The 21,818-nt window shown below is 41.0% G+C and overlaps 2 protein-coding genes across 7 annotated transcripts in view; both read left to right on the plus strand.

Annotated features, from left to right (window-relative positions):
* LOC126379155 (glycogen [starch] synthase) overlaps positions 1-21,818 on the plus strand; it is a 99,231-nt gene that overhangs the window by 14,954 nt on the left and 62,459 nt on the right. For all 6 annotated transcript variants that reach the window (XR_007568273.1, XR_007568272.1, XR_007568271.1 and 3 more), the window contains exons 3-17: positions 3,627-3,704; positions 4,276-4,382; positions 5,130-5,321; positions 6,635-6,729; positions 7,567-7,669; positions 8,127-8,235; positions 8,956-9,109; positions 10,331-10,451; positions 11,476-11,642; positions 12,211-12,325; positions 13,211-13,288; positions 13,477-13,651; positions 14,158-14,287; positions 16,272-16,353; positions 18,051-18,183. Coding sequence is in view for 3 of the 6 variants with exons in the window: in XM_050027801.1 (XP_049883758.1) it covers positions 3,627-3,704; positions 4,276-4,382; positions 5,130-5,321; positions 6,635-6,729; positions 7,567-7,669; positions 8,127-8,235; positions 8,956-9,109; positions 10,331-10,451; positions 11,476-11,642; positions 12,211-12,325; positions 13,211-13,288; positions 13,477-13,651; positions 14,158-14,287; positions 16,272-16,353; positions 18,051-18,183 (1,839 nt within the window). In the remaining 3 variants the exon portion in view is untranslated. The remainder of the gene's footprint in view (positions 1-3,626; positions 3,705-4,275; positions 4,383-5,129; positions 5,322-6,634; positions 6,730-7,566; positions 7,670-8,126; positions 8,236-8,955; positions 9,110-10,330; positions 10,452-11,475; positions 11,643-12,210; positions 12,326-13,210; positions 13,289-13,476; positions 13,652-14,157; positions 14,288-16,271; positions 16,354-18,050; positions 18,184-21,818) is intronic.
* LOC126379282 (uncharacterized) lies at positions 19,444-21,166 on the plus strand. The gene has a single exon (XM_050027990.1). The coding sequence runs from the start codon at positions 20,719-20,721 to the stop codon at positions 21,100-21,102; it is 384 nt and encodes a 127-aa protein (XP_049883947.1). The 5' UTR covers positions 19,444-20,718; the 3' UTR covers positions 21,103-21,166.

The raw sequence follows: 21,818 nt of genomic DNA on the forward strand, positions 1-21,818 counted from the left end.
AGAATCGAAACCCTTAACTTCCTTTATCACCCCAGACGACCAATATGAATTTAATCGTATGCCGTTTGGGTTGGCTAACGAACCAGCTGTATTTCAAAGGCTGATGAATAAGGTATTGGTTTCCGCTAGGTTCTCAGAAGCTACTGCTTACATCGATGACGTATTAACTTACGAAAAGGATGTGGAAGAGTGTTTGGATAGGTAAGAAAGGGCTTTACAGTTGATAGAAAAGGCAAGCCTAACTCTGAATTTGGCAAAATGTAATTTCTTACAGCAGAATTATTAACTATTTGGGTTATGATATTAGCGCTACTAGGGTGCGGCCGGCTGACAAAAAGACACAGTCAGTGTTTGATGTTCCTCGTCCCACCAGTCCACATTCCGTCCGCCAATTTCTGGGACTAGTAGGATATTTTCGGAAAATTTATAAGGAATTACGCGTCTTTATCACATCCGTTGAATAAGTTGCTCAAGAAGGATGTGGAATGGTGTTGGACTGAGGAACAAGAAGCCGCATTTGTTGATCTCAAGAGTAGTCTGATAGATAGGCCAATCTTAGCCATTTACGATCCGACCGCCGAAACACAGTTGCACACTGACGCCAGTGAAGTGGGCGTCAGTGGAATATTGATGCAGCGACGTAATGGAAACGACACCTACCATCCCGTAGCGTACTATAGTCGCCAGACATCTCCAGAAGAGAAAAGGTTTATAAACTTGAGACTCTTGCTATAGTAAGTTCGCTCAAAAGTTTCGGGTTTATCTGGGTCAGAATTTTAAAATCATGACCGATTGTAGTGCGTTGCGCTCCATGCTTTCCAAACGTGATTTGGTTAGACGTATTGCCCGCTGGTGGCTGTTTTTGCTTTTTGAATATCGTGCTGGCACGAAAATGTCGCACGTGGACCTTCTATTTCGGAACCCAATTGAGGATCTTAGTTCAATGGAAATTGACGCTGGTCTTTACCCGACGGTTATGTCAATCAATGAGGGGGACAGGTTGTAGACTCTTCAATTAGGTGATAGTGAACTGGGTCGCATTCGGGAATTTCTTACCACTGATATTGATGCAGATGGGTTAAAGTACATAACAGAAAACTAATTCAAATGAGGGCCTATTCCACGTAAACGAAAAGTCGAGGTGCCTTTTCACACCCTGTACATCAATCACCTTGGACCTTTTTGTGCGATCAAAGAGAGGAAAACTCTTACCTATTGGTAGTCGTAGATGCCTTTACGAAATCTAAATTTATCAGGCCAGTCAGAAATACCAAAAACAGTTACAACAACGCGAGAATTAGAAGATATTTTCTATACATTCAGAAATCCAGATCGAATGATTAGCGACCGCAGTACTTGCTTCACATCGTACGTGTTCAAACGTTTTGCTCGGATAAAGGTATTAGACACGTGTTGAACGCAGTTGCAAGTCCTAGGTCCAATGGACAAGTAGAGCAGTGTAATCGCACGATGTTAGGGTCGTTAACTGCGCAAAATCTTAATTTTGACAAGAACGTCTGGGATGACAAGATAGGTAGAGTCCAATGGGGCATGAACAACACCCGTCGGAAGACAACGGGACGGACTGAGGTAATGTTTGGACTTCAGATGGATGCGGAAATTAATCCTATGTTGAACGAAATAGTATGCGAAACGCAAAATTATACTTTATTGTGAGTTCGGGAATCCCTTAAAGATGTAAAAATTGACGATTCAAAGTGTAACAATGTTACCTACTGAATAAACATATTTTTGAGTTTGAATTTGTTGGGATTGATGACTACTTCATTTAACAAATCGAATGTCACCCTGGATTCACGTTAATGATGATAAAGAAAGTAGTGATGAAGATGACTGATTGTGTCATTATTATATACAATCAAAAGAAAGTAAGTAGAGGTACTGTTTGTTGGATGAAACTGTAAGATGTGTATTTAGTAATAGCTTGAGAAGGAGGGCTCATAGCTATTTAGTTAAGGTGACTTTCAATTTTGTGAGGAGGGTACAAAATTATTTTAATTATCGTATATAAGAAGGAAGGGTTTGTATACGATAGTTACAAGTGTGAGAAAGAAGGTTCACACTCAATTGCTTTGCAATAGTTCGTGAGAAAGAAGGGTTTGCGAACTATTGCCAACTTGAATAGCTTTATAATGTTATGATTATTTTAATTATCGTATATAAGAAGGAAGGGTTTGTATACGATAGTTACAAGTGTGAGAAAGAAGGTTCACACTCAATTGCTTTGCAATAGTTCGTGAGAAAGAAGGGTTTGCGAACTATTGCCAACTTGAATAGCTTTATAATATTATGATTATTTTAATTATCGTATATAAGAAGGAAGGGTTTGTATACGATAGTTACAAGTGTGAGAAAGAAGGTTCACACTCAATTGCTTTGCAATAGTTCGTGAGAAAGAAAGGTTTGCGAACTATTGCCAATTTGAATAGCTTTGTAATATTATGATTATTTTAATTATCGTATATAAGAAGGAAAGGTTTGTATACGATAGTTACAAGTGTGAGAAAGAAGGTTCACACTCAATTGCTTTGCAATGGTTCGTGAGAAGGAAGGGTTTGCGAACTATTGACAACTTGAGTAGCTTTATATTATGATTATTTTAATTATCGTATATAAGAAGGAAGGTTTGTATACGATAATTACAAGTGTGAGAAAGAAGGTTCACACTCAATTGCTTTGCAATAGTTCGTGAGAAGGAAGGGTTTGCGAACTATTGACAACTTGAATAGCTTTATATTATGATTAGAAAGAAGAGCTGATGTTTCACCCCGTAAATGTGATTATATGTCGTTGTACTTTTAGATTTTAAGTGAAGCTTTGTAACTGTTCTCGATGAGTGTGGAATCACTTGGCCCGCCGAATGTTAGGTTTGAACATTAGACGTTTTATCTACGTGCATGAGGACATGCACAACGTCAGGATGGTCGAATGTTAGGTTTTCTGTAATTTTGTGCGAATTTGTGTTGCCTTCATATGGCAACACTAGGAGAAAGGGTATAAAAAGGCGTGTTTGTCTTTCATTGGGGCTTTTTTGATTCGAGCACGCATCGAAGGCAGACGTACCATTTTGAACACGTGTACACTTGTGTTTGAGCACGCGTGCGTTTTGGAAATTTAGAGTAAGTAACCAATATACTTATTATTTATTATTTCAATGGTTGTTTTATTTATAGAGCATGTACCTGAGGCAGCTTTATGTATATCCAGGTATCCGTATGTTAGTTAATGATCATGTTACCGTGGTCATACTACAGTATAGATCTGAAAATAACTATTTTTATTAATTTTCCGACAGGAAATTCCACTTGATATCAACTCAGAATCATAGTCTGAATCATCCCCCTCAGTATTCGTTACGGTGTAAATAACAACCATACGTACTTCTATGGGGTGTAAGTGACATCGTAACGAATACTGGGAGGTGTGAGTCAGCTCATTATTCTGAGTTAATATCAAGTCGATTTTTCTATCGCAAAATTATAGACCTGAAAATCGTGAATTTTGCGACGGAAAATTCCACTTGATATCAACTCGGAATCATGGTCTGAATAATCCCCCGGTGTATTCGTTACGATGTCACTAACCCTGTATACCTTTTGTTCTAGTGGGCGGTATCTACACTGTAATCAGATCTAAGGCATATGTCTCTACCGAAGAAATGGGAGAAAATTATTGCTTGCTCGGTGAGTTAATTTTTGTTGTTCTTCTCTATCGTGTGGGTTGTGAGATGGAGTACCAACCTCATTAACCCTGGTGTCAGGGTTACTATTGAGCCGCTAAAGGCCCCTAACATGGCTATTGTAATGACTACTTACTTACATCAGTAGTAGTCAAGTGGAATTTTTCATCGCAAGTTACCCCGATACCGACTCCGCCGACGTAGTCGACGATTTCCCTCATTCAGCGTTTATCGCTATGGACCAGCTAGGGTGGATTAATTCTTTCAAATATTCTTCCTCTCAGACGACGCTCTGAGCCGAGGTTCGCGCCCATCTGGGCACCCTCAGGCATGTTGTCTTAAATTTGGTACCGGTTGAGAGCCCTCAGCGCTCCCCAATTGTCCGGCCAAGTAGTTAATGCCATCTGCGGCAAATCTACAATAAGTCTCGTCAAATTTTTTTTTAATTTTATCGCAATAGTATGAATTTTGAGATGGAAAATTCCACTTTATATTAACTCAGAATAATGGTCTGAATCATCCCCCTCAGTATTCGTTACGGTGTCGATAACCTGTATATTTTTTTTACATTTCAGGACCCTACAAGGAGCAGTGCGCACGTACGGAGGTGGAGGAGGCCGACTTCCCCCCCAACTCCCCTCTCCACGCCGCTGTGACCGAGATGAGGAACCAGGGGTACAAGGTACGTGATATCCAAATTAAGGTTGTTAGGGGTGCATCCGCCTCTTAAACGTTGTACCGGGTGAGAGCCTTCAGCGCTCCCCATTTGTCCGGCCAAGTAGTTAATGCCATCTGCGGCAAATCTACAATAAGTCACGTCAAAAAAAGAAAAAAAAGGTGCATCCGCCTCGGTCTACCACGCCTGCGTCTGTCTCTACTCGGAGACTATTCTGTGGTGATCTTAGCCCACAGGTCGTTAGGCATCCGACAGACGCGACGACTTGGATGCTTTCCTGGAAGGCTGGGCGGAGAAAGCACTGGAGAGAGAGTCCTGGAAAAAATGGAGAGAGGCCTTTGCCCAGCAGTTGCCCGGACACTTTAGGCTAGATAAGATAAGGGGTACATCCATCGCAAGATGAACTAAGCTAGAGATGGCCCGAATATTCGGCTACTATTCGGCCACTTTTTTTGATACTAATTCATACTTGTATGCCGGGATCAATTGCTTAACGTGCCGTCCGAAGCACGGAATCATCTTATTTTTTCAGACAATCAGGTGGTTCAAGCCTGTAAAGTCCTCACCAAACAAAGGAGAGTCTTACAAAGTGATTTCGACAAAGTCCCCATCGGGAATCGAACCTGGACCTCCAGATCGTGAGCCCAACGCTCTAACCACTAGATCACGGAAGCTGTTGTTGGCTGTTGTTGGAGGCGGAGGCTATTGTTGTGGAGTATATTTTTGTTTATTTTAGGTTTTCTTTTTCCACAGCTCCGCACAGGCACGTGGTTGGTTGATGGCAACCCCCAGATCATCCTGTTCGACATCGGCTCAGGCGCATGGCGGATGGACGGATACAAGCAGGAACTGTGGGACACATGCTCCCTGGGCATCCCACACCTGGACATTGAGGCGAACGACGCCGTCATACTGGGCTTCATGGTGGCGCAGTTCATTACTGAGGTGAGCTGACTGACTCACTCACAGACCCACTCACTGACTCGCTCACTGATTCGCTTACTGGCACGCTCACCGACTCACACTTAATCACTAACTGACTCGATCACTGACTCACTCACTGACTCGCTCACAGATCCACTCACTGACTCACACACAGACTCACTCACTGACTCGCTCACAGATCCACTCACTGATTCACACACAGACTCACTCACTGACTCGCTCACAGACTCACTCACTGAATCACTCACTGTCTCACTCACTGACTCGCTTACAGATCCACTCACTGACTCACACACAGACTCACTCACTGAATCACTCACTGTCTCACTCACTGACTCGCTTACAGATCCACTCACTGACTCACACACAGACTCACTCACTGATTCACTCCTGACACGCTTACAGATCCACTCACTGACTCACACACAGACTCACTCACTGAATCACTCACTGACTCACTCACTGACTCGCTTACAGATCCACTCACTGACTCACACACAGACTCACTCACTGAATCACTCACTGACTCACTCACTGACTCGCTTACAGATCCACTCACTGACTCACACACAGACTCGCTTACAGATCCACTCACGGATCCACTCACTGACTCGCTCACTGACTTACTCACTAATTCGGTCACTGACTCTCACTGACTCACACACAGACTCACTCACTGACTTGCTCAGTGACTGGCTCACATACATATCAGATATCAAAAACTATGTAGTGAAATGTCACGTTTTTTTTTTCGTTGACCACATATTATAATTCATGTTTTCGAAGAGCGCGAATAAGGAATAATACTACGTATAGAACGGCAACTCTCCGCTCCCCACCAGCGGCTGAGCTAGGTTTACCTCACTCCCTCGGTCTTACTTTAGTCTGCAATCGTATGGCGTCAGACGTCACACACACAGATGCGCGTGTACGATAACGCCAATGTGTAGTGTCTGTGTAAAACGAGGTGTTTTGTATGAAGTGTCCGGGGTGTGTTACTGCCAGAATGAGATATCTTCTTCTGTCGTGTGGGTTGTGAGGTGGATTACCAACCCCATCGACCCTGGTGTTAGGGTTATTACTGCCGCCATAGGCCCCTGACATGGCTCATGTAACGACTACGTACTTACATCAGTAAGTAATAACCGGGACCAACCGGGAGCAAGTTAAGCAACTTGCCGTCTGAAACACGGATCATCTTACTTTTTGGACAATCAGGTGACCAGCCTGTAATGTCCTAACTAAACTAGGGATCACAAGGTGATTTTTGTGATTTGTCCCCACCGGGATTCGAACCCTACATTTGTTCTCAGTTCAGGAAAGCAGCTGAGAATTACGCCGACACGCCGCCAAGGGTGGTGGCTCACTTCCACGAGTGGCAAGCGGGCATCGGCCTTATTGTGTTGAGGTAAGGTTCACTATTGTTTGTTAAGTTAATCATCATCATTAATTTAATCTCAATAGGGTAGTTTCAGGCTAGTAACAGCCTCTGTGGTCTAGTGGTTAGAGCGTTAGGCTCACGATCTGGAGGTCCGGGTTCGATTTCCGATGGGGACATTGTCGAAATCACTTTGTGAGACTGTCCTTTGTTTGGTAAGGACTTTTCAGCCTTGAATCATCTGATTGTCTGAAAAAGTAAGATGATTCCGTGCTTCGGAGGGCACGTTAAGCCGTTGGTCCCGGCTATATAGCCGTAAAATCACCTCCATCAACCCGCAGTGGAGCAGCGTGGTGGAGTATGCTCCATACCCCTCCGGTTGATTGAGGGGAGGCCTGTGCCCAGCAGTGGAACGTATATAGGCAGTTTATGTAGGCTAGTTTCCAAGTAGTTATTAAGTGGAATTTTCCATCGCAAAAGTTTAGAATAGAAAATATTTTTGCGACGGTAAATTCCACTTGATATCAACTCAGAACCATGGTCTGAATCATCCCGCTCAGTATTCGTTACGGTGTCACTAACACCTATACCTACTTGTATGGCTACAGTATGTACTTGTACGGGGTGTAAGTGACATCGTAACGAATACTGAGAGGGATGATTCAGCTGATTATTCTGAGTTAACGTGAAGTGGAATTTTTCATTGCAAAAGTATAGAATTGAAAATAATTGAAAAAAACTTAAAAAATATCATGAATTTTGCGACGGAAAATTCCATTTGATATCAACTCGGAATCATGGCCTGAATCATCCCTCCAAGTTTTCGTTACGATGTCACTAACACCCTGTATATATATATTTTTTCAGATGTCGCCACGTCGACGTAGCTACGGTGTTCACGACGCATGCAACTTTGTTGGGGAGATATCTTTGCGCTGGGAGCACAGATTTCTATAACAATTTAGATAAGGTAAAAAATTACTCTGGCCTTCATAACTAAGGGTGGTCTTAATAAATTAATCTCAGCTTCGAGATTGCCCTCAAGATCATGTCAATGTGACAGTTCTCATATAAAAACAGAGACTTGAGCATGATCTTGAGGGCAGTCTCAGCTTCTTCTATCGTGTGGGTTTTGAGGTGTATTACTATCCTCATCAACCCTGGTGTCAGGGTTATTATTGAGCCGCCAAAGGCCGCTGACATGGTTCATGTAACGACTACTTACTTACATCAGTAAGTAGTTAGTCACGTTTATTAATACCACCCTAAGTACTTTTTATTACTCTTCAAATCCTTTTTTGTTTCCACTCCTCGCGATATTTTGAAACAAGAAGAAAAATACCCCCTTCCGGTTGATTGAGGAGGCCTGTGCCCAGCAGTGGCACGTATATAGGCTGTTTATGTATGTATCATCTATCTCTGTCTAGTTCTCAGTGGACGAGGAAGCGGGAAAGAGACAAATATACCACCGGTACTGCATGGAGCGAGCGGCCGCACATATGACGCACATCTTCACCACCGTATCGGATATTACTGGTAAGAATAACTAGTAAATCGTCCAAATTTTGCCTCAGATTGTGGTCATTACTTAGTCTTTTGTGCTGTCCTAAGTGCCCTAACACCTGCACTTTTAAAGACCTTTACGAAGCCACTGACAATGCCGTAAGCGTGGCCAATTATTGGTCAAAATTTAATGTCGATCGCCATCGACTCGCAAAGAAGAAGACTACTTGGCCGGTCAAGTGGGGTAAGCATCGTAAACGGGACTCTTTTTTTCGCATAATGTTGTTTGTCCTATTTTAATTAGGCATAACCGGTTAGGCATATTTTTTTTAGCCATAATCGTCTATTGGCATAATGGTTACTTGTCATACTGTTATAAAATTTTATGCAACAAAATAGGGAACCATCGTCAACACGTGAACAGATAAGAGGATTTACTACGTAAGACCTTAAACCTACCTGGCGAGGGCTGCGTGTGTATTATACACATCTGTCTACCCCTTTGAGGGTGCAGGCGTGATGTTATGGTATTGTTATGTCCGGGACGTGACGGAATATACAGGGTGTTAGTGACATCGTAACGAATACTGAGGGGGATGATTCGGACCATGATTCTGAGTTGATATCAAGTGGAATTTTCCGTCGCAAAATTCATGTCTTTTTGTGTTTTTTAAATTATTTTCAGTTCCTTATCCATACTTTTGTGACGGAAAATTCCATTCACGTTAAATATATGATTCTGATTTCAACTAGGTTACGAAGCCGAGCACCTTCTCAAGCGTAAACCGGACATCATAACGCCAAATGGGCTGAACGTGAAGAAATTCTCAGCTCTCCACGAGTTCCAGAACCTCCACGCTTTGGCCAAGGAGAAGATACATGAGTTTGTCAGAGGACACTTCTATGGGTGAGTGCAAAAACAGCGGGTCTCCGATAGATTAAGTTCATCATCATCAGCCCATTAACGTCCCCACTGCTGGGGCACGGGCCTTCCGTATGGATGGATAGGGAGATCGGACCTTGAACCACCACGCGGGCCCAGTGCGGATTGGTGGTTATTAACGACTGCTAATGCAGCCGGGTCCAACGGCTTAACGTGCCTTCCGAAGCACGGAGGAGCTCGAGATGAAAACTTTTTTTTTGTGGTCACCCATCCTATTGCGAAAGATGCTTAACTTCAACAATCGCAGACCGAGCGCGTTTACCGCTGCGCCACCGAGCTCCTCATAGATTAAGTTAGTTAATAAAATTGTACTTACACGGTGTTAGTGACACCGTACCGAATACTGAGATGGATGATTCAGCTCACGATTCAGAGTTGATATCAAGTGGAATTTTCCGTAGCAAAATTCATGTTTTGTTTTGTTTTGACGTGAATTTGACACATCTTAAACCCATTATGGGTTTCAGTGTCGTAATGTAAGAATTTTATAATATCTTTTGTAATGAATCATCATTATCATCAGCCCATTAACGTCCCCACTGCTGGGGCACGGGCCTTCCCTATAGATGGATAGGGAGATACATGAATAAATAAAACGAATAAATAAATAATAAACCGGGACCAATTAGATAGATAGATAGATAGAATACTTTATTGAGCACAATGGACACAAAATACAGAGATAAGGACAGCATATACAGAAAAGCACAACAGGCGGCCTTATTGCTCATGCAGCAATTTCTTCCAGGCAACCTTTGGGTACAGGAAAATTTTGTACAAGTATAATAATAGCGGGTTAGTGCATTCTAACAAAATAAATAATTAAAAACAACAATTATTATATTGTTTCATACATACATACATAAACTCACGCCTATTTCTCTCCCGGGTAAGCAGAGACTTCGATCCTGGCACACTTCTCTTGCTTCCTCGACATTCATCTATCGTTTCATACACTCATGCCAAACAACCGTATTGTTTAATAATTATAAATTATCCGTTAAGCCGTTGGTCCCAGTTACTACTTACCGATGTAAATAAGTAGTCGTTACATGAGTCATGTCAGGGGCCTTTGGCGGCTCAATAGTAACCCTGACACCAGTGTTGATGGGGTTGGTAATCCACCTCACAACCCACACGATAGAAGAAGATTATAAATAATTGTATAATTATTTGCTCTCTCAGACATTTCAACTTCGACCTGGACAAGACTCTCTACTTCTTCATAGCTGGTCGCTACGAGTTCGGAAATAAGGGAGCGGACATCTTCATTGAGGCTTTAGCTAGGCTCAACCACTACATGAAGGTAGGGTATCTTTTAGAGTTACCAAAAAGTTTTTATACTTCCTAACCACGGTAGCAATGGGGAGTTTTCCAGTTAGTTCCAACATGGGACAGAGATGGCGTTGACTTCACTTTAGGAAAGCTTTGTACGGGATGATAATTATTTAACTTTTCTACATTCAAAAGATAAAGATAATTTATTTGCTTAAACTAAGCAAAGCTAAGAGATCTCTCTTAGAGATAAGTCCTCCCTTGTAAACGTCCATTTCATGTTTGTGATGTAACTAGTTGTTAAGTGCAATATAAATTATATATATATATATACAGCCTCCGTGGTCTAGTGGTTAGAGCGTTAGGCTCAAGATCTGGAGGTCCGGGTTCGATTCCCGATGGGGACATTGTCGAAATCACTTTGTGAGACTGTCCTTTGTTTGGTAAGGACTTTTCAGGCTTGAATCACCTGATTGTCCGAAAAAGTAAGATGATTCCGTGCTTCGGAAGGCACGTTAAGCCGTTGGTCCCGGCTATTAGCCGTAAAAACACCTCCACCAACCCGCAGTGGAGCAGCGTGGTGGAGTATGCTCCATACCCCCTCCGGTTGATTGAGGGGAGGCCTGTGCCCAGCAGTGGGACGTATATAGGCTGTTTATTTTTTATTTTATATATATATATATATAAATGTAATAATAAAAATAAAAATTGTTTATTTCAGGCAATAATTATTAATTATACAACACAATTAATACACCCACCCATAATATCATTATTATTACATAATTTGTCCACTTAAATAATTAATTAATTAAATTGAAATTATTATTAATTGAAATTGTAATAATTATACATAATAATAATAAATAATCAATACATGTCAATATCCGGCACAATCAGGCATTCTTTAAATATGTAGTTATATACACAGACTTGTGGATTGCGTCTATAATTAAATTTTTTGTAGAACATAGTCTCTCATGAAAAGATGTTTTCAACCTGCTTAATAGCATGATAAGGTCGCTCACCCCGTTCACTAATATTCTCCTCTTTAGTCGTCCGGCTCGGAGTACACGGTGGTGGCGTTCCTGATCTTCCCGGCGAAGACCAACAACTTCAACGTGGAGAGTCTGCGAGGCCACGCCGTCACCAAGTCACTGAGAGACACCATCAATGACATACAGCAGAAAGTTGGCAAGAGGATGTATGATACCTGCTTGGGGTGAGTTAACTGTCTTTATCTAAAATATCTCATCAAGGTAACTTCCCAGAGTGACCTGTTCCCAGAATGACCCGTTCCCAGAGTGACCCTTGCCCAGAGAGACCCATCCCCATATACACCCTTACCCAGAGATACCCTTACCCAGAGTGACCCGTCCCCATATAGACACTTACCCAGAGAGACCCTTACCCAGAGTGACGCGTCCCCATACAGAACCTTACCCACAATAATCCGTTCCCAAAGTGACCCTTACCCAGAAAGACCTTTACACAGAGAGACCCGTCCCCATAGTGACTCGTTACCGGAGTGACCCTTGTCCAGAGTGGCCCGTCCCCATATACACCCTTACCCAGAGAGACCCTTACACTGAGAGACCCTTACACTGAGAGACCCTTACCCAGAGTGACCCTTACACAGAGATACCCTTACCCAGAGAGACCCTTACCCAGAGAGACCCTTACCCAGAGTGACATGTTCCCAGAGTGACCCGTCTTCAGAGTGACCGGTGCCAGAATATTAAGTTGCCAAGGTTTATTCTAAGGTCATGTCTGTAAACCTTTTTTTACAGAGGTCACTTACCCGACCCCGCGGAGCTTCTAACAAAGGAGGACACGGTGCGACTAAAGCGTTGTCTCTACGCGCTCCAACGCGACGGCCTACCGCCCGTAACGACACATAACGTGGTAAGTACTACCACTTGGTCCACCCGTGGTCGGCGTAGGTTGAAAATCAGTGTTGCCCTCTGGGTAAATTTTCACTGAACCCTGGCCTTTTTTGGTGAACTGCGGCACCCATATATACCTTTATGTTTTCCAATTAAATATTAATTTAAAGTGTGTATATTTAAATGTTGTAAATGTATATGCGTGTCGTAGATTTTACCTAAATAAACTTTTTTATTATTTTGATTATTATTTTTTACTAAAACAAACTAGTGATGTGCCGGATCGTTAAAAATGTATATCCGCGGATACGGATCTGAATACGGATATTTAGTGTAAAGATCCGCGGATACGGATACGGATCTTTATTTTCTTAAAAAAAAAGATTAAAGTTTTAGTTATTTCATTGTTATAAAAGTGATATTTTATCTTGCTTTCATTATAAAGATCTATCTATCTATTTTTCACCTGAAAAAGATCCGTAAAAGATCCGCGTGAAAAGTAACGGACACGGATACGGATTTTTCTTTTATCTCGGATATCCGCGGATACGGATACGGATATCCGGAACATCACTAAAACAAACCTATAATTTAGTAGTATAGAAAATTGATATCACGTGGTGGCGGCCTCCGTGGTCCAGTGGTTGAGCGTTCGAACCCTGGACTCAGGGTTATTACTGAGCCGCCAAAAGCCCCTGACATGACTCATGTAACGTCTACGTACTTACATCAGTAAGTGTCCTAACCAAACTAGGGATCACAAAGCTTTTGTGATTTGTCCCCACCGGGATTCGAACCCGGGACCTACAGATCGTGAGCACAACTCTGAACCACTGGACCACGGAGGCCGTTATATTATGTTACGAAGTGATATTATGTTATGATGATACTTTTTTGTTTTCAGGTGGATGACTGGGCTGATCCAGTACTGAACGGAGTCAGGAGGTGTCAGCTGTTTAACACTGTCAACGATAAAGTTAAAGTAAGAACCACTAAATTAATTCATCATCATTAATTCATTAATTCATCATCTGGCGTCAGACGACACACACACACAGATGCGCGTGTACGATAACGTCAATGTGTAGTGTCTGCGTAAAACGAGGTGTTTTGTATGAAGTGTCCGGGGTGTGTTAATAGTGTACGTAATTTTCCTCGTTGCTTCCCCAGGTGATCTTCCACCCAGAGTTCCTGACGTCCACCAACCCCCTCTTCGGGTTGGATTATGAGGAATTCGTGAGGGGGTGTCATTTGGGGGTGTTTCCCTCGTACTACGAGCCGTGGGGGTACACCCCCGCCGAATGCACTGTTATGGGGATACCTTCTATAACCACCAACCTGTCAGGTAAGTTTGCGAGGCCATTGACCAACCGTACCAACTGTACTACTGTTGGTCCCAACTGTACTACTGTTGGTACCAACTGCACTACTGTTGTTCCCAACTGTTCTACTGTTCGTCCGAACTGCACTACTGTTGGTCCCAACTGTACTACTGTTCGTCCGAACTGCACTACTGTTGGTCCCAACTGTACTACTGTTGGTACCAACTGCTTTCAATGTTTTTTTTTTGTTTACGATAATCCTTGCCTGTTATTTTCTTATCCGCCGAAAAGGAAAGAGACGCGGGTAATCGACAGGCATAAAATTTATTTAATTTTTATTTGTAGAACACGTCAATTTTAGGCAGAATTTTAAAAACCCTCCCAAATTTTTATATTGGCCAATAACTCGACAGAATTAAGTTGACAACACACGTTTACAGCACAGTTTTTTTTTAAATATATATCTGAAAACTGGCAAGTGACCAATTAGGTACCCAAATTGAGTTTTGAGTTTTATTTCTGTCCCCAGGTTTCGGGTGTTTCATGCAGGAGCACATTGCGGACCCAATGTCGTACGGTATCTATGTTGTGGACCGCCGTTACATCTCTCTAGAAGGCTCCGTTCAACAACTGGCTCAGTATATGTTCGACTTTACAAAGTGAGTCCCTTATAACATCATATTCACACATACACTGCTACACACACACACCTGTGTATGTGTGTGTACACCTGTGTGTGTGTATACACCTGTGTGTGTGTGTATACACCTGTGTGTGTGTGTGTGTGTGTGTGTGTGTGTACAGCTGTGTGTGTGTGTGTGTGTGTGTGTGTGTGTGTGTGTGTAGCTGTGTGTGTGTGTGTGTGTGTGTGTGTGTGTGTGTGTAAAGCTGTGTGTGTGTGTGTGTGTGTGTGTGTGTGTGTGTGTGTGTGTGTGTGTGTACAGCTGTGTGTGTGTGTGTGTGTGTGTGTGTGTGTGTGTGTGTGTGTGTGTACAGCTGTGTGTGTGTACACCAGTGTGTGTGTGTGTGTGTGTGTGTGTGTGAAATCAGAAATCAGAATCATTTATTCAACGTAATTATCACGGATAAACTTGTTGAAGGTCAATGAACATTTTTGATATTACGTCATTTCGCAAGTTGTTATGGCTGAGGAGAAGAAATGACAAGAAACTGCAACAGCAACACATCTTTTAAATCAATGAGGGTACATTACAAGTTATTTAATAACTAGAGGAACATATTCAATACCAGACATTTTTATCATTTAGGTAGTCATTAATCTTATAATACGCTTTTTTACATAAAGTAAGCTATGACAAGTGAGTGAGTTGATTTATGCAAATTGTTTAAAGTTATATTTGAGTAATGTTATATGCAGGGTAATTTAGTGACACCGTAACGAATACTGAGGGGGATGATTCAGACCATGATTCTGAGTTGATATCAAGTGGATGTGACTAACACTCTGTATATTTATATTTCCATGATTCTGAGTTGATATCAAGTGGAATATTCCGTCGCAAAATTCATGTTTTTTTTTTAAATTATTTTAGAAACTATACTAACTGCGAACGGAGGGAAAATTCAACTTGATATCAACTCAGAGTCATGGCCTGAATCATCCTTCAAATTTTTTGTTACGATGTCACTAACACCCCGTTAGTATAGTTTCGAAAATAATAAAAAAAAAACATGAATTTTGCGGCGGAAAATTCAACTTGATATTAATAAATAAATTATTAAACGCTGCGCAAGTGGTTATAGTGTAAAAATATAACCAAAACAATACATTTGTTTGCTCAAATAGTATGGGGAACTGTCAAAATTTAAGAACACTCAACAGTAGCGACACCTGACGGGAGAAATGCGCATTTATCCTTATTAGTATGTTATGTAGGGTGGTGGAGTAAAAATAAAATCACTCGTAATAATTAAAACAATGTATCACTCGTAATGTTCGGTCACGAGCATTAATATGTATATACTTTGGTACCATGTCACATTAACTTTTTTGACAAATTGAACTGTAAGTCTCACTAAATGTCAAATATGTTAGTGCGACAGAGTCCTAAAGTGAGTACATTATATTGCTCATGACTGTTCAAAGTTTTTTTATATATTCCTTTTCTTGAAAATTATAATCCAGACAATCACTTCTAATCTCTAACCGCCGCCATCTTCCTTTCCCTTCCTCTCTCTCTCCATCTCACTCCCCCTCAGGACACGTTCATAAACTTAACCTCATACATATCACGTTCATAATAATCCTTCATTCCCACATAACAACATAAATAGCCTATATACGTCCCACTGCTGGGCACAGGCCTCCCCTCAATCAACCGGAGGGGGTATGGAGCATACACCACGCTGCTCCACTGCGGGTTGGTGGAGGTGTTTTTACGGCTAATAACCGAGACCAACGGCTTAACGTGCCCTCCGAAGCACGGAATCATCTTACATTTTCAGACAATCGGTGATTCAAGCCTGTAAAGTCCTTACCAAACAAAGGACAGTCTCACAAAGTGATTTAGACAATGTCCCTATAGGGAATCGACCCCGGACCTCCAGATCGTGAGCCTAGCGCTCTAACCACTAGACCAGGAAGGCTGTTGCCCAGATAAATAACGAAATAAATTATTGCAGACTGACCCGGCGACAGCGTATCATTCAGCGAAACAGAACAGAGCGATTGTCTGACCTGATGGACTGGAGAAACCTCGGCATTGTAAGTTCTTTTTGTATATTTTTGACTGAGTATTTTTTTGAAGACCTGACAGCGGACAGCAGTAACTGTCAGTACTATTCAGAGGCGGAGGACAGGAGTCCTAATACGCCTTTGTAATAGACTACTCTGGGCGCCATCCCACTTGCGTCAGATAGAGTACTGCGGAAGGCAAGAGGGAAACCACTGCCCTATTTTCCCCTAAAAAAGTAGCATGGAAAATGCTGCACCGACAAGAGCGTGGCTCTTAAATTGATGATTTTTTTGAAGAAACATATTTTATAAACGATTTATGAATTTAGATACACATACGTAACTTCCGGTACCTATATTTTTATTTATTTTTACAAAAGTACGTTTTTTTCACAATACTTTCATCATCACCAGCCCATTAACGTCCCCATTGCTGGGGCACGGGCCTTCCCTTGGATGGATAGGGAGATCGGGCCTTAAACCATCACGCGGGCCCAGTGCGGATTGATGGTTATTAACGACTGCTAATGCAGCCGGGACCAACGGCTTATCGTGCCTTCCGAAGCACGGAGGAGCTCGAGATGAAAACTTTTTTTTTGTGGTCATAGGATTCATCATCATCATCATCAGCCCATTAACGTCCCCACTGCTGGGGCACGGGCCTTCCCTATGGATAGATAGGGAGATCGGGCCTTAAACCATCACGCGGGCCCAGTGCGGATTGATGGTTATTAACGACTGCTAACGCAGCCGGGACCAACGGCTTAACGTGCCTTCCGAAGCACGGAGGAGCTCGAGATGAAAACTTTTTTTTTGTGGTCACCCATCCAATGACCGGCCTTTGCGAAAGTTGCTTTACTTCAACAATCGCAGACCGAGCGCGTTAACCGCTGCGCCACCGAGCTCCTCCACATAGTTATCTCATAGTACATACATACATAAACTCACGCCTATTTCCCATCGGGGTAAACAGAGACTATAGAATTGGGTCGTGTACTAGTTCCAAGATAAATTATAAAAGTCTAATTACTAAATAAAGACTGATTTAGGACTAACAAAAAACATTTGCTTTTATCTATTTAACATATTTTTGAATTTTAATCAAGAAAAACGTAATAATAAGTCAGACATTTTATCACGTTTTTCTGTGACGTCACACTGTGCTATTTCATACAAGTTCCATAGTAATTTCGTGTTTTGACGTTTAGTAAAAAGTAACTGATTTGACTAGTTGGAAACTAGCCTATTCCATTTGCTTCGATCCTGACACACTTCTCTTGCTTCCTCCACATTCATCAATCGCTTCATACACGCACGCCGGTTCAGAGTAGTATCTCATAGTTATGTTACAAAATAATAATATATATTTTTTTTTTTTATATAATATATGTTATGTGTGTGTTGTTGTGTTGCTTCTATGCTGTTCTGGGAGCAAATAAAAAACATAGAAAACGTTCAGCTGCTTGTCTTCCCGGGCATGTCGTAAAAACCTACAGAGGGATTGTGTCATCTAACATGATGGACTAATTTTATGGGCGATAGGCTGATCCCTTATCACCATAAGGTACATCATATCCAGCTTACGACATCGTATCAACAGTGGCTGCAAGTTGTCTTTGATTACTTGTGGCTCTGCCCACCCCATTTGGGATTACGGGCGTGAGTTTATGTATGTATGTATGTTACAAAATTTTATTATTTTTATGTCTCTCATCGTTCTCTCGCAGTATTACCGCCAGGCGCGCGCCAACGCCCTGAAGATGGTGTATCCTGACTACGTGGACCACATGGACCGCGAGCTCGGCAAGCAGTTCAACTACCCGCGCCCCATCTCCGAGCCACCCAGCCCTACGCATTCCAGTGAGTAGTTAAACAAAAACTTTACAAAAAAGGTTATTATAAAGTTAGTGATTATTTAGAAGATATGAATGCATGGGATTAACTGTCTGAGAACTGATATTAGGCAGCTAAATTACTCAATTGTATATCAATATTTTATGATTTTTTTTTAATTTTTTTTTTAAAGAACGTCTAGTGCCCTGTGCCGAGGTTTTTCTTGCAGCTTCTTTTCCCCGGCTATACAGGTTGTGAGAAGCTGCAGTAGTTTTAGGCGGATGAGACGTTCGTTATGTAAAAATTGACGATTCAAAGTGTAACTATGTTACCAACTGAATAAAGATATTTTTGAATTTGAATTTGAGTACATCCATTCTCACTCTCTTCAATCAATGAATCAATCAATCAATCATTTATTTGTAAGAACACAAAGTTAAAGATCTTATTCTAAGTAAAACAAATAAATAAATAAATAAATAAATAAAACAGTGCATGTATTCAACCTGCAAGCAGGTGTGCAAATATTTATACATATACCTAATTATATTATTATTAAGACTTATTCCTAGTTAAAGAATTCGTTGACACTATAAAAACACATATGTAATAACAATTTCGTTAAATCATGCTTAAATTCTATCATATTTAATTCCTTTAAATTTTCAGGTAAATTGTTAAAAATTATGACACACATGTTATAAACATTTTTTTTATAAATATACGCACGACAAGGAGGCTGGTATAGTACGTTCGCGTATTGTCTTCTAAGTTGTCTTGTACTTACTTCATTACATTTTTTGAAATAATGTTTTTGTGATTTTACAAAAATGCAGGCATCTTTATTTAAGAGCTGTGCTCTTCTAGGTGGAGTAATCGCCATTACTCCATAGATAGGGCGTGTAGAACGGTGGTTGCCCCAATCGCCTTCCGTTCCGCAGTACACCGACCAATTTCTCAATCGGTGATGTTCTAGCTAGAGCCCTACCAGAATCCATTTCCTCGGCCTCCAACCAGTACTGATACCGCTGCTGTCCGGTATCAGGGAGACATCCATCGAAAGAATACTAAAAAAAAAATAGTGGTCGCCATGGCCGAAATCGGTCGGCGATCATCATCAATCAATAAAAAAATATGTAAAACCAAATTCATACTGTATATGAATTATGAATACTGTAAATATTAACGAAATTAATAAGGTAAACACAAGTACCTTATTAACAAAATGAATAAATTAAACACAACACACAATTGTGACGTGATAGAAAAACGTGATAAAATGTCGGACTTATTATTGCGTTTTTCTTGATCAAAATTCATAAATAGGAACTTTAGGACGACTAGACATCGGCGGGCATTTCGTCCTTATGTTGTGGATATTTCTCCAATCCGCACTAAACAAGAAACAAGAAACATTTATTGAGAAGCTGTGTAGGTACATACATGCAGGTGTCAAACATTATAAAATTGTCTCAACAGCATGTCCATGTCGGACGTACAATATTACAAATAATGTCAGTATTGAGCATCAAGGAATTAAGTAAGTACCTAATAATTAGTCACATTATAAACATTTGTCAATTTTAAATATCATTGTTGTTGAAAATATTCATTCAAGTCATAAAATTCCATATCAACTAGCCAATTTTTTAGACGTTTTTTAAATGTCTTACCTTCAAACAATTTTATTTCGGTGGGTAAGTGATTGAAAATTCGAACGGCTGATACAAATACACTTTTATATAATACTGAACCGTTTGATGATGGAAGATAAAAGTTATATAAATATTTGGAACGTAAGTTTTCCCTAACTGAACATTTCTCTATAAAATATTCCTTGTGATTTTTTACAAATGTACAAATTTCCAAAATGTAAATACATGTCAAGGTTAGTAGGTTGTTAGTTTTAAATACATTTCTGAGTGATTCAATTTGGTACTTTCTATAAATTATCCATATACATCGCTTCTGCAAAATAAATATTGATTTGACGTTTACAGAATTGCCCCAAAAAATTATTCCGTATGACAGTATGGGATAAACAGTGCCATAGTAAGCACTTATTGTGACCGACATTTTGCCTCTTCCTTTTTGATGCAAACAGCGAAGGACTGGAACTTGTCTGCCGTCGTCTGTTATTCCAACTCGTTATAATCTGGGAGTCTTCAAGGATAGAGTGAATAGGCATTAGCTAGGAAAGCGAGATCCACCCTAGACTAAATCGTCACTTACCATAGGTGATATTGTGGACAAACGCGAACCTATTTTATAAAGAAAATAATAAGTTAAATAGAAAAAAAGAGAGTGTGTTTCGTCAGTTTTAGATCTGTCTTTATTTAGTTATAAGAATTTCATAATTTATCTTTGACGTAGGATACTACCCATTTCGCAGGGGGAGCAAAACCTATGGGGTGTTTCCAATAAACTTTGAAATCATGCAAATTTCCAACTTTACTTTATATTTTCTTTATTTTTACATTTCCATTGCATTCTGTAGTCCTTCTACTCGACCACGCCGCCACCTCCTACCGAATTGAGACAAAAGAAACAGTCGACAAACATATGCAAACCGACGAGGACAAATTTGACGATGCGAAACATATTGAACACAAAGGTGACACAACAAAAACCGAACACAAAAATGGCTATAAAAATTCTGAACACAAATATGACTACAAAAATTCTGAACACAAAATTGACATTCAAAAGAAGAACGCAATAAACGTTCAGAAATCGTTAGAGATTTTGGAGATAACCGACGTGGCGGAAGACACAGGGGTGGAAGTGAGTTTCGAGAGGAAAAGTTGGGGGGAGGATGATGGGAGGGAGTGCGAGGAGCATTACAGGACTCCCAGCGACTACCTGCAGCCGCTGACGGAGGCGGTGACCGACCAGATCGACCAGCTCATCTGCAAACTCAACGAATGCCACCAGGCATATAATTAGGTCACACTTTCTATACATTCTCAGGGTGGTAGCACTGAGTATCAAATTGTAGGTTAGCTTTTTAAGAGTGGTATCACTGATTTTCAAAATAGCAATGATTTTTAACCACTCACAGACCACCACACACACAGGCCACTCTCAGTATAGACCCTCTCACCAGTCAGTATACTTGGTGGATGACGAAGGGAGTGCGAGGAGCATTACAGAGGCGGTGGCCGACCAGATCGATCGTCATTAGGAAAATAATTGGGTCACACTTTCTTTGCAATCTTAAGGTGGTAGCACTGATTTTTAGTAGTTTTAGCATTTTCAGGATGGTATCACTGATTTTTTAACTGTAGGTTAGCTTTTTTAAGGTGGTAGTGATGATTTTTAAACTGTTGGTAAGCATTTTCAGGGTGGTAGCACTGGTTTTTCCTTTATAACGTTTTGATTTTGTGTTTTTAAGAACGTTTTGGACACGTAGAACGGATGAAGGTTAATAGGATTACGAAAGCGGTATATAAGGCGAAGGTTGTTGGTAGGGCAGGCGGAGGAAGACCTAAAGGGACGTACATTGACCAAATTGAAGATGTCCTTAGAAAAGGTTCAGTACGATCTACTCTGAACCGGCGTGCGTGTATGAAACGATCGATGAATTTGGAGGAAGCAAGAGAAGTGTGTCAGGATCGAAGCAAATGGAATTCCATAGTCTCTGCTTACCCGGTGGGAACTTG

Source organism: Pectinophora gossypiella, chromosome 28 (genome assembly GCF_024362695.1).
Source record: "Pectinophora gossypiella chromosome 28, ilPecGoss1.1, whole genome shotgun sequence".
In the NCBI taxonomy this organism is placed as follows: Eukaryota; Metazoa; Arthropoda; class Insecta; order Lepidoptera; family Gelechiidae; genus Pectinophora; species Pectinophora gossypiella.